Raw genomic sequence first — 14,631 nt, forward strand, 5'->3', positions numbered from 1 at the left:
TGAGTTCTAATGCATACGCGCGCTATGGTGATGATCGAGTGAGTATTAGGGCGAAAATTGGATACCTACCTCTTAAAGCAAGACCGAACCGGCCTCCGTATCGAGTCGATTTGTATCAGCAATTGTACGTATTTCCAAAGAAAGTTCATAAACCTCAACTTTTCAGTGTTGCACAATCGAAAAGGCATTTCCAGTCGAATGAGTTAGGGATTACTCGAGTCATTATCAAACCTTCTCCAACCTGAATTAGAATCCGGACCAATTGTGTCGGTCTAGATTTGAGTAGAACCCTTGCTAGTGAGAATCGGGGTAATGTAGCCATTACTCCATCTGAACCTTAATTTGCTGGATCGATCAAAACATGTCTATCCACCCATGCCATGTTGCCCAAGCACAAGAATCAAATACATATTTCATATCCTGGAATGCTACCCGCATTCAGATTCCTCCATCTTTCTCTATTTAATTCTAGTTTTTTCTGTAAAAGACATCTCTCTTTTCTGATAAAATGGTGATGCTGGCTTACTGGCTTTAACATAGCCATGTGGAAGTAGCTACCTAACTAATAATGCACCCTCCTATTGATACTCAAATGAGCACAAATGAAATGTGTATAGTATACCAAAAGGGTCATTGATGTAATGATGCAGTAGTAATTATTCTGGTATTGATCATACATCTATATTCTATGCCAATAATCATGCACTTGAGTTCTTGCCCTAGGAAGCTGCCATTTCACATGGTTTCCAGCCCCTCCCATCCTTTCATGCTTCTCAATTATTATCTCCTCCCTCCCTTCTATCCTTTTGTACTTCACAAATGCAAATTTTTGTTTTAGATTCATATATAATTGGCTAAGCAGCCAGAGTGTTCATGTGAAGTTGTGGAGGGTCTGCAATTTTTTTTGGGTGAGGGACTGGAATTTGGAATGTGATTGTTCCAGACACAGTTTTATCATTGGGGACCCATCATTTCAGTCTCAGAGAAAGTTCCAAGTTGTTTTTCTAATCTAATTCCACCTTATAACATGGAGAGATTCTAATCACCTCAATTAATCATGTCTAGTACAATTGGCTTAATAAACAACTCAATCCTCTCCTTATTATATAACCCAAAAAGGCAGATTAAATCAAACCTAGATTCATTGGTTATATGCACAAACAGACTAGACAGATGTGGAATTGAATACTATTCGAAATTAAGTTCCATTTGGTTCGTAGATCAAAGGTTAAAGAATCAAACAATGCAAATTTCTCACCATGTCCAGTAAGTACTACAACTTGAGTAAATGGATGCATCAAGCTAAAGAAATTGAAACTGAGGCCTCTTTTCTTTTGGTTCGTTTTTCTCACTTAGTTGTTCAAACTAAACCGGAGCAAAGCGACTTTGATAGTAAGCAGGTAAGGATAGAAATGTACAGAATTCATAGTGAAAAAGATGGGGAACAAACTAAATCCTGATCAGTTAAAACAGAAGATAAAAGTATAATATGTAGTTAGTACCATTATAAATTAATAGTTAAGCAACACTCCAAGTTGACTATGATGAATTATGAGAATAATGAAGTGTGTAATCTTCGGTCACTGGAAACACATTCTCTCCATGTTTTGCTGTCTGAGAGATTTCCAATAAGTCCAAACCCTGAGAGTCATTAGTTGCATATAATTAGCTAGTAGCTGCTTCATATCCCAAGAACCCACGTATTCATATCAATATGTCTCTTCCTCTAACTTTGATCCACAAAACCCAGAAAATGCCACCCTTTTGTTAGCAGGAAGTCAGAAAGCATACCAGAAGAACAACACAATGCCGACCCTTTTGGTGTTCTTCTTATGTTACATTGGCCTCTCTCTTATTTTTGCTGAGGGAGCTCAATCTGTACCTAGTGGTGAACTATCAACCTTGCTATCATTCAAAGCTGGTCTAGTGGATCCAATGGATACCCTGAAGGATTGGAAGATGCCGAGGAACGCCGCCGGGGAAGCTGGTTCAGTCCATTGTAACTGGACTGGAGTTGCGTGCAACTCCAGAGGCTATGTGCAGAAGCTGGACATCTCAAACATGAACATCAGCGCCCTGGTATCAGATCACATTCAAGCCTTGACTAGTCTTTCTGTTATCAACGTTTCTTGCAATGGCTTCACAACATCACTGCCGAAGTCCCTATCCAATCTCACCTCATTGAGCATCATTGATGTGAGTGACAATTACTTTGTTGGTGAGTTCCCACTAGGCCTAGGAAGAGCTTCAGGGCTGACATCAGTCAACGCGTCGAGCAACAATTTTTCGGGGTTTCTTTCAGAAGATCTTGGCAATGCCACTTCCCTTGAGTGCCTGGACTTCAGAGGGAGCTACTTTGAAGGTTCAGTTCCAACATCATACAAGAACTTGCAGAAGCTGAAGTTTCTAGGCCTTTCTGGTAACAATCTCACCGGAAACATTCCAAAAGAACTCGGGGAGCTCTCTTCTTTGGAGACCATTATTCTTGGATACAATGAGTTTGTTGGTGAGATCCCAGCGGAGTTTGGCAATCTCACTAATCTTCAGTACCTTGACTTGGCAGTTGGCAGCCTCAGTGGTCAAATCCCACCAGAATTTGGTAGGCTGCAAAAACTAACGACAGTTTATTTATACAAAAACAACTTCTCAGGAAACATCCCACCAGAGATTGGTAACATTACATCTCTAGTGTACCTTGATCTCTCCGATAATCAGATCTCTGGTGAGATTCCAGCTGAGCTTGCATGGTTGACAAATTTGCAGCTTATGAACTTAATGTGCAATAGGTTAACAGGTCTGATACCTGCCAAGTTTGGAAATTTAACCAAGTTAGCTATACTTGAGCTATGGAAGAATTCTCTGACTGGTCCATTGCCGGCGAACCTTGGCAAGAATTCTCCATTGCTATGGCTAGATGTGTCTTCAAATTCATTATCTGGCGATATCCCACCAGGTTTGTGTGATTCTGGAAATCTCACAAAGCTCATTCTGTTCAACAACTCTTTCTCTGGTTCTATTCCAGTAGGCCTTTCAACTTGTTTGTCATTGGTCCGCGTTCGGATTCAAAAAAATCTCATTTCAGGAACTATTCCAGTTGGCATGGGAACACTTCCTCATCTTCAAAGGCTAGAGTTGGGTAAAAACAATCTTACTGGCCAAATTCCTGAGGACATTGCTTTGTCTATATCACTTTCTTTCATTGATGTCTCTTGGAACCACATTGAATCTTCTATTCCTTCTAGCCTTCTCTCCATTCCAAATCTCCAAACCTTCATTGCCTCCAACAACAACATGCAAGGCAAACTCCCAGATCAATTCCAAGATTGCCCATCATTGTCAGTGCTTGATATCTCAAGCAACCATTTCTCTGGAAACATTCCAGAGAGTATAGCTTCTTGCGAGAAGCTAGTGAGTCTGATCCTTAGAAGTAACCAGTTCAGTGGTGAGATCCCAAGAGATATCGCGACAATGCCTACATTATCCATTCTTGATCTGTCCAACAATTCTAATAGGTCGAATCCCTGAAAGCTTTGGAAGTTCACCAGCCTTGGAGATGCTTAACTTGTCTTTCAACAGACTTGAGGGTCCAGTTCCCGCAAATGGTATCCTAATGACCATAAATCCCAACGATCTTGTAGGCAATGCTGGTCTTTGTGGAGGCATACTCCCACCATGTGGTCATAGTTTAGCTGCCACATTTGGCCGGCATCAGAACATGCACATCAAGCACATCATCACCGGATTCATCATCGGAATCGGGGTCATTTCAACTCTCGGCGTCACATTTTTCACTGGGAGATGGGTATATAAGAAGTGGTACTTGTACAGCAGCTCCGACACTTGGTTCAAGCAGAGCAGTCAAGAATGGCCTTGGAGGCTAGTAGCATTTCAGAGAATCAACTTCACAAGCAGTGACATTCTTGGTTGCATAAAGGAATCAAATGTCATTGGCATGGGCGGGGCTGGTATTGTTTACAAAGCTGAAGTCCATCGGTCGCATTCGGTTGTGGCAGTTAAGAAGCTATGGAGGCCAGGGACTGATATAGAAAATGGGGAGGACCTTTTTGCTGAAGTGAATCTCCTAGGCAGGCTCCGGCATCGGAACATCGTCCGGTTATTAGGTTACCTCCACAACGAAACTGATGTCATTGTGGTATACGAGTATATGCCAAATGGGAACTTAGGTACTGCACTGCATGGAGATCAATCAGGAAAATTACTGGTCGACTGGGTTTCAAGGTATAACATAGCAGTTGGGGTAGCACAAGGTCTGAACTATCTTCACCATGACTGTCAGCCACCAGTTATTCACCGAGATATCAAATCAAACAACATTCTGCTCGACAAGAACCTCGACGCCAGAATAGCTGATTTCGGGCTGGCAAGGATGATGATGCACAAGAATGAGACGGTTTCAAAGGTGGCAGGGTCTTATGGATACATTGCACCCGGTAAGTACTTAAGTATATCGATCAAATAGTCTATTCCAATTTCGCTCTAACGAAAACCTTACTGTCATACTAGTCAGCTGTATCGACTTGAATTCTGTTCTTCGTTTTCTTTTGCAGAATATGGATATGCCATGAAGGTGGATGAAAAGACTGATATCTATAGCTATGGTGTAGTTCTTTTAGAGCTTCTAACAGGAAAAATGCCGGTAGACCCTGCTTTCGGGGAATCTGTGGATGTTGTGGAATTTGTTCGAAAGAAGATGAGGAGCAAAAGAGCTTTAGAGGAAGCACTAGACCCCAGCATAGCTGGAGAATGCAAACATGTCCAGGAAGAGATGCTTCTTGTTCTTAGAATCGCGCTACTTTGTACAGCAAAGCTTCCAAAAGACAGGCCATCGATGAGAGATATAATCACAATGCTAGGGGAGGCAAAGCCGAGGAGGAAAAGCATTTCTGAGAATTGGGACCAAAAGACTCGTAAGGAAAAGCCAATCTTTAGCACCTCACCAGTCATAGGACTGGTTTAGGAAATCTGTTCTCAAGCTCCTTTTTTTGGCTTACGAGTATCATTTCACCATGTACAATTACCTACAAAGGCTACAGTAGTTTAGTTGGAATTCTGTAACTCCAGAATTTCATTTGGTAAAAGGTTGGGACTTGCTTCAAATATATCGTAATGCCCTCTTGAACTGTAACGCGGCTAACGCCCACTTGAACTGCTTCGAAAAATCGAAATTAAACCTTCATCATTATCCTAACATTCAGCTTATGCTAATCAAAAGTACGTTTTGTTTACTAAAACGGTAGATTCTAAAGTGAATAGTACTGTTATAGGAGCTCACTGATGAACATGCTAATTTGAGTTCCTGAAGGAGGACATCATAAGAAAAGTAAAACCACATCTTAAATATTCCCTCTATTGACACATGTATCTCTATCATTCTATTAACAATTTCGACTGCAATGTTGACAGAAGGTTACACTAAGGATTTCTAATCAGACAGTGATGAAGAGCCTGAGAAGGAAAACTGTTGTCTCTTCTCAAGCCACCACTGTTTCCTCTATAAATGGCCATATCTTCTATACCAAAAGAATTTTAAATACATTATAAGAATGTGACTTGTGATAACTAAGATCAAATTGAAACTTAAATAGTCATGGGATCTCGTTGGGAAAAAGGGTTCCTAACTTTGTGCCAAAGAAATCTATGCTGCTCAAGTTAAAAGAACAGTGGCTGCTACATCTCCACCTTCAAGAAAGCTGCCAGACAATGTCTACAAAGAAGGAAGAATACCAAATAAGTAATGACTTTGTTCAAAAGTACATTGTGAGAAGTGAACAGGTTATGTGCAGTTCACGTGTAAGGTACTGCATATGTGTTCTTCATATCAAACTGTTAATTCATAACAAAATTACTGCTAAATTAGGGCGAGTTTGGCCCCGAGTTTTTGCCAGATTATGGGCTTAATTCTCAAATACTTTATTGCATGAAACAACTCAATCCACTCAACCTACCATATAGCTCCCTAATTATTTTGAGATTTACACATCAAACGTGTTCAGGAAAGACCTGGGATCTAACTAGTTCAGAGGGTACAAGGGAAACTGCAGGAAAGAGTATCATATAGCAACAGACAGAGTATCATAACGGCTAGTTCTCATAGATGTCAATTCTTTTTCTCTTTAGAAATAGTTAAGTTTCTGTTTTTCCTTTCTTTCCTTATGAGTGTGATTCTGGGGGTAAGTTAGCTAACAAATGATTGATTCAAAAGTAGACAAAAACTGAACAAACAACTTTTCCTAACACACTAAATGTTCAATAAGGCGACTCTAAAATCTCTAGTGAGCACAATATACTTCCTACATTTTAACAAAAGAGAAATTCTGAACTGCATACAATCAGTATTAAACTACTCAGAGATCAGAGAATACCTCTCTATCATGAGCTCCGGAAAGAAAAAAGGGCTCTTTTTCCCGAATCCCACCATTTCCTTCAAATATTCTCCCTAAATCCTGACAATAGAAAGAAGATTCCATGATAAACAAATAATAATATAATATAAAATATAAAATAAATGTTATCTGTAGTTTCTAAATACTATAATACATGTCAATCAGTATAATAATGGATTGGCTGGACAAGAGATTAAAATTTACCTTTGCAGTTAATATTTCAAACTCCAGCAACTCCTCAACCATCTTTTCAAGAACTCGACGATTCTGATTAAGCATTTCTTTAGCTTTGTAATATGCCAAATCATGGATCTACAAAAATTAGAAAGCATTAGTAGGGAAAGTTCAATCAACTGTGTGTAATTGCTTAGAACACAATAATAATCATAGTAGTCGTACCTTTTCAACTTTAACCGCTATATCATACTCATGGTTATTCCCCATGCTTAAAGCAGTCGACTGTATCAAAGAGAACATAAGTGAACTTCACATTTATCCTTTATGGGTATATTTTCTAAATTTATCAAATACAAAGTAAATAATTGCAATTCACACCTCAATCTAAATTTCCAGGAAATGGAATTGATGTTTTTTATTTTTCCAGAGGACATAATTTAACACATAAAAGAGGAATCAACCAAACTGAAACCGCACACTACACTCAATACACTAACTACGGTACAGCAAAAAAAGCAACTCTAAATTTTCAAGGTACAACATTAGATTCAAAAGAACAAACAGATGTATGGCGGGTAAAGAATCTCATTAACAAAACCTTTCCAGTTAGAAGCTCAAATGTCCCTCTATTTTAACATGATGAACAAGGGAAAACAGAAATCAAAGAATATTTTAGACCGGACATGAGAAATATCCCATCTCTAACCCAAGTAATGACTAATTCTTGAATGCAAAGACAGAAGAATACCGCGTTGCTGTGATAATATATTGCAGGACTATCATCAGGTCCCCACCCATACTGAATAACCATCCGTGTAGCTATCTGTTGCAGATTGAGATAAAAGTAGGGAATTAAAGAAATGATAGCACATTGCATATCTACTACATTAATACCCTTCAAAAGTAAAAAGCATAGAATGTAATATCAACCTCTTGTGCCTGCGTTAACTCTGAAGAAGAAAGCAAGTTCTCTTCCCCAAAAGGGAGTAGCATTTGTGCTGCAATGTGTGAACCAAAACAAAATACAAGCTTCTTTTCAAGGTACGATCTTGATTCAGAATTTCCATTCACGGAACCTTCATTTCGCGCCTTGGTTATTTTTGTACATCCGATTCCCTGTACAAGAAGGGCTAGACATTACTGGTGTTCTCTTAGATTCACTTCCCTAAAGAACATCATTCTTAAACACTATCACCTCCCATGAAGTTATAAATTGCACACCTCTCAAGGTTACATATTTTATTTGGGACTAAGAAAAGGGAACTCAAGCTACAGAATTTAAATTCACCATTTATGGAGAAGGCTGCAATAAAAAATCAATTCAGTTGGACTATAGACTTCCTAGTTGTATTTGCAATGCAAAAGTCCAGCCTACTTCTCATCTAGTTCTCCTGCTTCTACCTTCTATTGGCTGAGACCCGACAGGTACAAACTTTTGACTTATTCTATGGATGAATAAAGACAGTAAGAGCACATTGGTGTAACCTATAATGCATCTTTATTGCGCAATTAAACCCATCTTATTAGAATCAGAGGAAACAAATAGCAGATTATTCAGCATTTTTGAGTAAGACAACTGGAAACTAAAGACAAAACTGTATGATACATATATGCAAAAGATACTTATAGATATAATATAGGATAACATCGAGGCAAACCTGCCAAGACAATGGCTCTAGCCATATATTGTCTACAACATCAAAGTTTGGCAACAGGAGGGCGATGAGACCGCGACCAGCAGCCCAGACAGCATGAGGGAACTTGATCTCCCTCGTCCACTGAAAAATTAATGACATTATGTTAATTCACTGTTATGCGGAAACAAAAGACACCTGAGCTTTCATCCCAACTTTGAGGTGAGGAAAGATTTACTTTCAGGAGTAAAGTAAACTCAAAATGTATAATCTTGAAAAGTAGCAGAATTCAACCAGTGAAACGAATAAATCGAGCATAATATCTCAATAAATAATGGATCCAGTCTAAGCCGCCCACTATTTTGGAATTAAAAAAATCAATAGGAGAAACTATTTGGCACAGAGAAAACCTCGGATGAGAAAACTATACTTCACCAAGCTATTCATACTTTGGCAGCTAACTAATGAAAAGCAAGTATCTTGAAACAACTAGCTAACTTTAAACCATAGAAGAGCACACAGCTGTACCACTTTTAATGTACAAAAGAGATGAGAAAATTTAATACACGATCAGACTGTGCACAAGTAAAGCAATGTTCATCCACAAGCAAATTGCACAATATAACTTATTACCTCAAGAGGAGGGTTTAGAAGTTCTATTCCATTGCTTATCTGACCATATGGCTCCATTAGATCAACCACACTCTGCAGATCTTCTTTAGTCAATGTTAAGCCCAAATGGATCACCAGCGATTTGCTTAGCTTCTTCACCATTTTGGTTGTCCGCACCCATTCCGGAATAATAGTGCTGAAAGTCTGCAAAAAGGATTACCCATAACGGTTTGGTAAATGTACCAGGACATGAATTGAAAAAAAAAACGAAAAGGACATGTGAAGAGAACAGTATCAATTATGACTGACCGCAAACCAACTTGTGTAGCTCATAAGCTCATCTGCATCAAGAAATTTGCTCCTAAATGCACTACCTTCCAGTGATGCAGGTACCAGCTTTAATTCTATAGGTCTCAAAAGAGCAGTCTTTTCAGCAACCTGGACGTAGAGAATGTTGCCATGTGAAAAACAAAGATCTCGAAGATATATAATAATTGGTCATATATAGAAGCATATATCAGAAAATATTCAAAATAATAAACAGGTGTGCTCGATCAAGCCACTACAAGCCACAAATCAACAGAAGAGACTATGATTCAAGACTATATATAGGCATGGATGTGACATTCTGTTATATAATACAATGAGAAATCTGACAGCTGCACTACCCCCATTCTCTCAGATGAGCACAGTCAGCACACTACTATGTTACCCATCAAGTCATAATCCTCATGAACCTCAATAACAGTGTTAGTGCTAAGCTAATAGGCTAAGATGTAAGAACTAATTCGGTAATTACCTTTTTCCAGTCTACAAAATCAATGAGCTCATTATCCATTGTTTCTTTGGCAGCTATGTGTAGAATCTTCTCCCTTTCTGCTTGAGTTGGCCTTTGAAGGTGAAATATTCGATCCATCCGACCAGGCCTCTGTAAGGCATCATCGATTTGCTTCAGATTTCCGGTGGTAGCCATCAATACAACACCATCTTGTTTCTCAAACCTGCATAAAGTATGAAATTAGTAGGGAACCAGATACACCCAAATCCAGCCCTGATGAGTAACATGGTTTGACTTAAAGATTAATAGCTAGATGAACAGAGAAGAGCACAGGAAGTAAACATAAAGAAGCTGATTACCCATCAAGTTCCACAAGCAGCTGATTGATAAAGGCTTCATGATCCTGGTTTTTAGTGTGAATGAATTTGCCCCGAACACCAGCAAAGAGGTCAAAGTCCTCCACAAATATGATAACGGGTGCCTAAACAAGACAAAGAAGTCACTAGACATGAAATAGAAAAAAGTAAATGAACTCAAGTAAATATAATGGGGACATTTTCATAACATGTACCAATTCTCTGGCTGTTTGAAACAGCTCTCTAACATTAGATGCACTTTGCCCAACCCATAGTCCAGCCTCCAACTCTTGAGCTTTAATGTTAACAACAGGCACCCTAGCTTGTGCAGCAATAGCCAGTGCTAGAGAAGTTTTTCCTGTTCCCCTCTCACCCACAATTAGAACTCCCTAGAACATGAAAATAAACGAATTCAGAAGCACATCAACCTTAAAAAGAAAAGAAAAGAATATAAAGATGTTAATATATGGTCCTAGCATGAGAAAGCTTTGGAGTATCAATTTCTTGCAGAGAAAACCTCTCACACGAAGTTTATAAAAAAAACAGTTATTTATAATAGTTTGGAACCTAAATTTTGGATTACACTGAAGAAAATACTGGGATATGTATAACTTAAAATTGGTCAAAGGCTGCATAACCTACCCGAGGTGCACGGGCACCCATTTCTTGAAAGGCTTTGGGATTCTTAAGAAATGCAACAACTTCATTGATTTCCTCTTTCATGGATTCAATACTTGCAAAGTCCTTCAATGGTATTGGTGGATTCTTTACCCTCTGCAAGCCAGCCACAGGTATAACAGGTCAAATCTTGCAATTCATTTAGTTATTAAAATACACGAAAACCACTAATAACAGGTCAATTCTTGCAAGTCTGAACCTTCATGTCGTCAAAAGCACGTGTTATAGGATCCACGCCAGCCTTTTTGTTCTGTTTAACTTTCCTCACCCTATAATTAAGATAGTATTTCTGCAAGATAACCGAAAAAGAGAGTACGATTAAAAGATGTTGTGGAGCTATTTATGGCAAATGATCATGTTATAAACCAACCATAAACATCATTTCCATGCAAAAAATAAGACCATTTCTGAGGGAAATCTTCAATACAAATTTCAGTCCAAGAAAGAGTTATTATCACTAATCAGCTGTGTTACAGTAAAGCCCGGTTCTTCTATACATAAGACGAAAACAGAAAATATAGAAGATAGAAATATCTGATCATACTATGCCCCCAAAGCAACTGCAGCATTTTGTATAAGCTTTATTCTATAAATTGGCACTAGAAAGGTAAAGAGCAATACCACTCTTCTCAACTTCTCCCTGTTTGGATCTGTGCGTATTGGCCCGTAACCAAGAACACTTGGAACTTCCCTCTTCAGGAAACCAAAAACATGAAATAAGACGTATCCGTATGCGACGGTTCTCATGAGAAACCAAATGTACCACTGGAGATCATCCGTTTTTCTTTTTTTGTAATTCATTTCTGCCTCAGATTGCCATTTCAAGTACCATGTTGAGTCAACAGCTTGATCAATTTCCTCAGGCCATGCCATTCCCAACTGTATCCTTACCTGTCATAGGAAAAAAAAAATGTCAGAACTTGGAACAACAATGAGAATAACACATCAGGATTAAAAAAAAATTAAATAAAAAGGCATATAACTGGTGAGTTAGGAATTGGGAGCATACATAGTAGGGGAGTATAAGCTCCACAATAGGAAACACTATTGTCATCATAATGTCGTCGTTTATATTTTTAATCTTTTGCACAACCCAATCTCTTGCATATGATACTATTGTTGTCTTCCACAACGCATTAAAACATTGGTGAGACAGCCTGACAGTCAAGAGAAACTGTTGACGTAAATCCAATTCAGACAAAGGGATCCACATCAGGTGAACAGCAGTTGGTATACCACAGGCAAGCATTTTCATGTACAACCCATCAAACCCTCCAAACTCTTCAAAGAGCATTTCATATTCCTGAATGAGTATTACACCGTTAGAAACAATAATGAAAATAACAAACAGAAACCAGCTTATATTTTTGCTCAAGAAGAAAACATGAATTTTATTTCCAGGGTAATAGATTGGGGCAGAATACTCATGTCTTACCTTAATGTCCACGTAATATTCCTTGTCATCACCCTTGAGTGCAATGTACATGGCAGCCCAATCATGCCTAATACGAGCACGCTCCACCAGTTTTTTTGAGACGGCAAAAGGAACAGCCACTGGGTCTATTTCCCACCTATTTTTTTCCTCATTGTACCAAGTCTTAGACACCAGCCTATCTCGGTCCAGAAGTATAAGTTCCTGCAAATAGTCATTTGTTATATGGCCGAGAACTCAGTCTACCAAACAAACACATTTTAACTTAAACGGGAAAATATTGATAACAAGAGTGAGGATAATGAAGCAATAGTTACCTGTCTTCTGGCCACATACTCTTTACCAAAATCAACGTCTTCTATGAGATTTCTTTTCAGGTCTGCCTTAGCTTCTTCACGCCACTTCTTCCACCCATGATACAGACGAAGGCCAGCAGCTTTAGGAACGACAACCTCCTTCTTACCAAACATCCACTTCAACTCAACTTCTGGAAATCCCTTCACCACCTCCTCTTCTGGTGTTTGTACAAGATACCGCTTTTCCTCACCAAATTTTTTCACTTTCTTCCTTATTTGAGACTCGGCCTCTATCTGCATCTTCCTTGACTCTTCAAGACCTTGTTTTATATTCCGAGCAAACTCAGTCGAAGTAAACAAAGGTCCCACCTCATCAACTTCCACAACATTCGTCAGAATCACTTGCTCCAAAAGCCTTCTCTGCGTATTTTCCAAATCTCTCTGTATATCAGATTTAGATAGCTTGGTAACAGATTTCTTTGGCACACTGCAACCACATAACAACTAATACTCACTCAGCGAATTCATACTAGATTTTCTTCTCCCATATATAAATCAAATGCAATGCAACATTGCTAGAAATGCAGCCAATCAAACTAAAGCATTGCAATGCTATAATCTCCTATATCATTTCACCACTCCAAAACTCGAATTCATAAACATAAAACCACAACAATGTATTACCTTTCGACACTCTTGTTGCTCCTCCTCCTCCTCATTCGGCGCGTAAAACTCTGCACCAACTGCTCACATTCCCTCTCAATAAAACAAAGCTCCCTCACTCCATAGCTCAACGCCGCCGTCTCCCTCCTCGAAATCTCATCCTCAATCTCTCCCACACTCTCCCACAACTCACCGTACTCCTCCTCCATCCTCTCCACCCTCTCCTTTGCCTCGGCCTCACCGGAGCTCCTTGCCGCCTTCTCAACCTCCCTCACATTCTCCACCTCCTCCACAATCTCATCGCACCGCCGCACCATCCCCTCCTTGCTCCTCCTCAACCTCCTCAGCTCCACCTGCATCCCCTCCAGTATCTCCCTTTGCAGCTCCTCCTTCTTCGCCTTCACCGCCCGCCACGCCTCCTCCACCGCCTTCACATCTCCACCGTCCTCCTCCACTCTCCTCACCAGCACCGCCGCCGTCTCGAGCAGCCTCTTCGTCACCGCCGAGTACCCCTCGCTCTCGTAACTCACCTCCTTCCTCTCCACCGCCGCCATCGCCGCCGGAGGAGAACGGAACGGAGTAAAACCGACTCCGAAGCAGACCAAGGCCAGCACTACATGCTTGGCGACGGCGAGGACCGGCCTTGGCTCCTTCTCGGAGGTCGCCGGAGGTTCTGGAAAGACGGATGCTTTGGGAATGTAACGGATTGAAGTGGAATTGAGGCGTCGGGTTTGGATTTTGAGGCGGCGGTTGGGCGTGAAAATCGAGGAGGGAATATTCCGGTGAGGTGTGAAGGGATTAGGGAGGGAACGGAGAGCGAGAACGGAAGAGTCCATAGAGAGAGAGAGAGAGAGAGAGAGAGACGCTATGGAAATGAAGGGTTGAACATTGTTGATGATGAAATGAGCTGAAGAAGCTGTAGCAGAGAGCCAGATAGTGAAGTGAAGGTTTTCGGGTTTGGGAGGTTTTTTATTTATCCATTCGAAAATGAGTAAATTCTTTTCACCGAGAAAAATTACTGTACTAAGATAAAAGTATTTTTCTTTTCAAGACGGTAACTATTGCTTTTCCGATGAAAGAAAGCGAAGTTTATAAACGGAAGCAAATTTGCCGACCACATTTTTTAACCACCCTCATGTCCACTTACTTAGATGAAAGTCATGTGTCATATATTAACTATGATATAATCATGGTTATCTATATAAATTAATAACACATGGTAAAAATAAATCAATAATTAATTTAAGAAATGTAAGAATTAACTATGGTATAACTATATTAAGTAAAAAAGACACGTGACTTTCATCTAGATGTGTGGACATATAAGGAATGGTCGGTAAATTTGTTTTCTTTATAAACTAAAACCACTAATACAACCAGATGATAATGAATCGAAAAAAATAGCATGTTGCGCAACATGAGGCGCGATATTCAACCAACTGTCTACGCTAATGTGGTGTCCATAATCTGCCAATGAATCCGCAACGAAATTAGCTTCCCTCCAAGATGGTAACTATTGTTGGTAATGAAATGAGTTTCATTGCCTACGGCTATGGGATTTCAGGTGTATTTCTCTCATGGAAATGAATTTCTCGAGATAT

At 39.6% G+C, this 14,631-nt stretch overlaps 2 protein-coding genes across 2 annotated transcripts; one reads left to right on the top strand and one right to left on the bottom strand.

Moving 5' to 3' along the window:
- The first annotated feature begins 1,717 nt into the window (after positions 1-1,717).
- Positions 1,718-5,030, top strand: LOC126799693 (leucine-rich repeat receptor-like protein kinase PXL1). The gene is given in 3 exon segments (XM_050526940.1): positions 1,718-3,503; positions 3,505-4,451; positions 4,569-5,030. Coding segments are annotated over 3 exon segments (3,054 nt in total). The 5' UTR covers positions 1,718-1,806; the 3' UTR covers positions 4,979-5,030.
- Positions 5,031-5,352: 322 nt separating this feature from the next.
- LOC126799197 (probable inactive ATP-dependent zinc metalloprotease FTSHI 5, chloroplastic) lies at positions 5,353-13,976 on the bottom strand. The gene is made up of 19 exons (XM_050526346.1): positions 13,052-13,976; positions 12,389-12,854; positions 12,075-12,275; positions 11,649-11,942; positions 11,261-11,530; positions 10,839-10,928; positions 10,604-10,735; positions 10,177-10,350; positions 9,965-10,086; positions 9,627-9,828; positions 9,137-9,265; positions 8,849-9,031; positions 8,240-8,359; positions 7,512-7,697; positions 7,330-7,404; positions 6,804-6,863; positions 6,609-6,716; positions 6,384-6,464; positions 5,353-5,725 (listed from the first exon to the last, which is right to left on the bottom strand). The coding sequence occupies exons 1-19, from the start codon at positions 13,864-13,866 to the stop codon at positions 5,666-5,668; spliced, it is 3,768 nt and encodes a 1,255-aa protein (XP_050382303.1). The 5' UTR covers positions 13,867-13,976; the 3' UTR covers positions 5,353-5,665.
- Positions 13,977-14,631: the final 655 nt, after the last annotated feature.

The sequence above is a fragment of the Argentina anserina genome, chromosome 6, assembly GCF_933775445.1.
Source record: "Argentina anserina chromosome 6, drPotAnse1.1, whole genome shotgun sequence".
Classification (NCBI taxonomy): Eukaryota; Viridiplantae; Streptophyta; class Magnoliopsida; order Rosales; family Rosaceae; genus Argentina; species Argentina anserina.

What these genes read in the sequence shown, in the direction of transcription:
- LOC126799197 (XM_050526346.1), bottom strand. Translation starts at nt 13,866, where the DNA reads ATGGACTCTTCCGTTCTCGCTCTCCGTTCCCTCCCTAATCCCTTCACA. An exon ending in AATATTACGTGGACATTAAG is followed by an intron (nt 11,943 to 12,074) that starts GTAAGACATGAG and finishes ATACTCATTCAG; the next exon opens with GAATATGAAATGCTCTTTGA. An exon ending in ATTTTGTAGACTGGAAAAAG is followed by an intron (nt 9,266 to 9,626) that starts GTAATTACCGAA and finishes CTCTACGTCCAG; the next exon opens with GTTGCTGAAAAGACTGCTCT.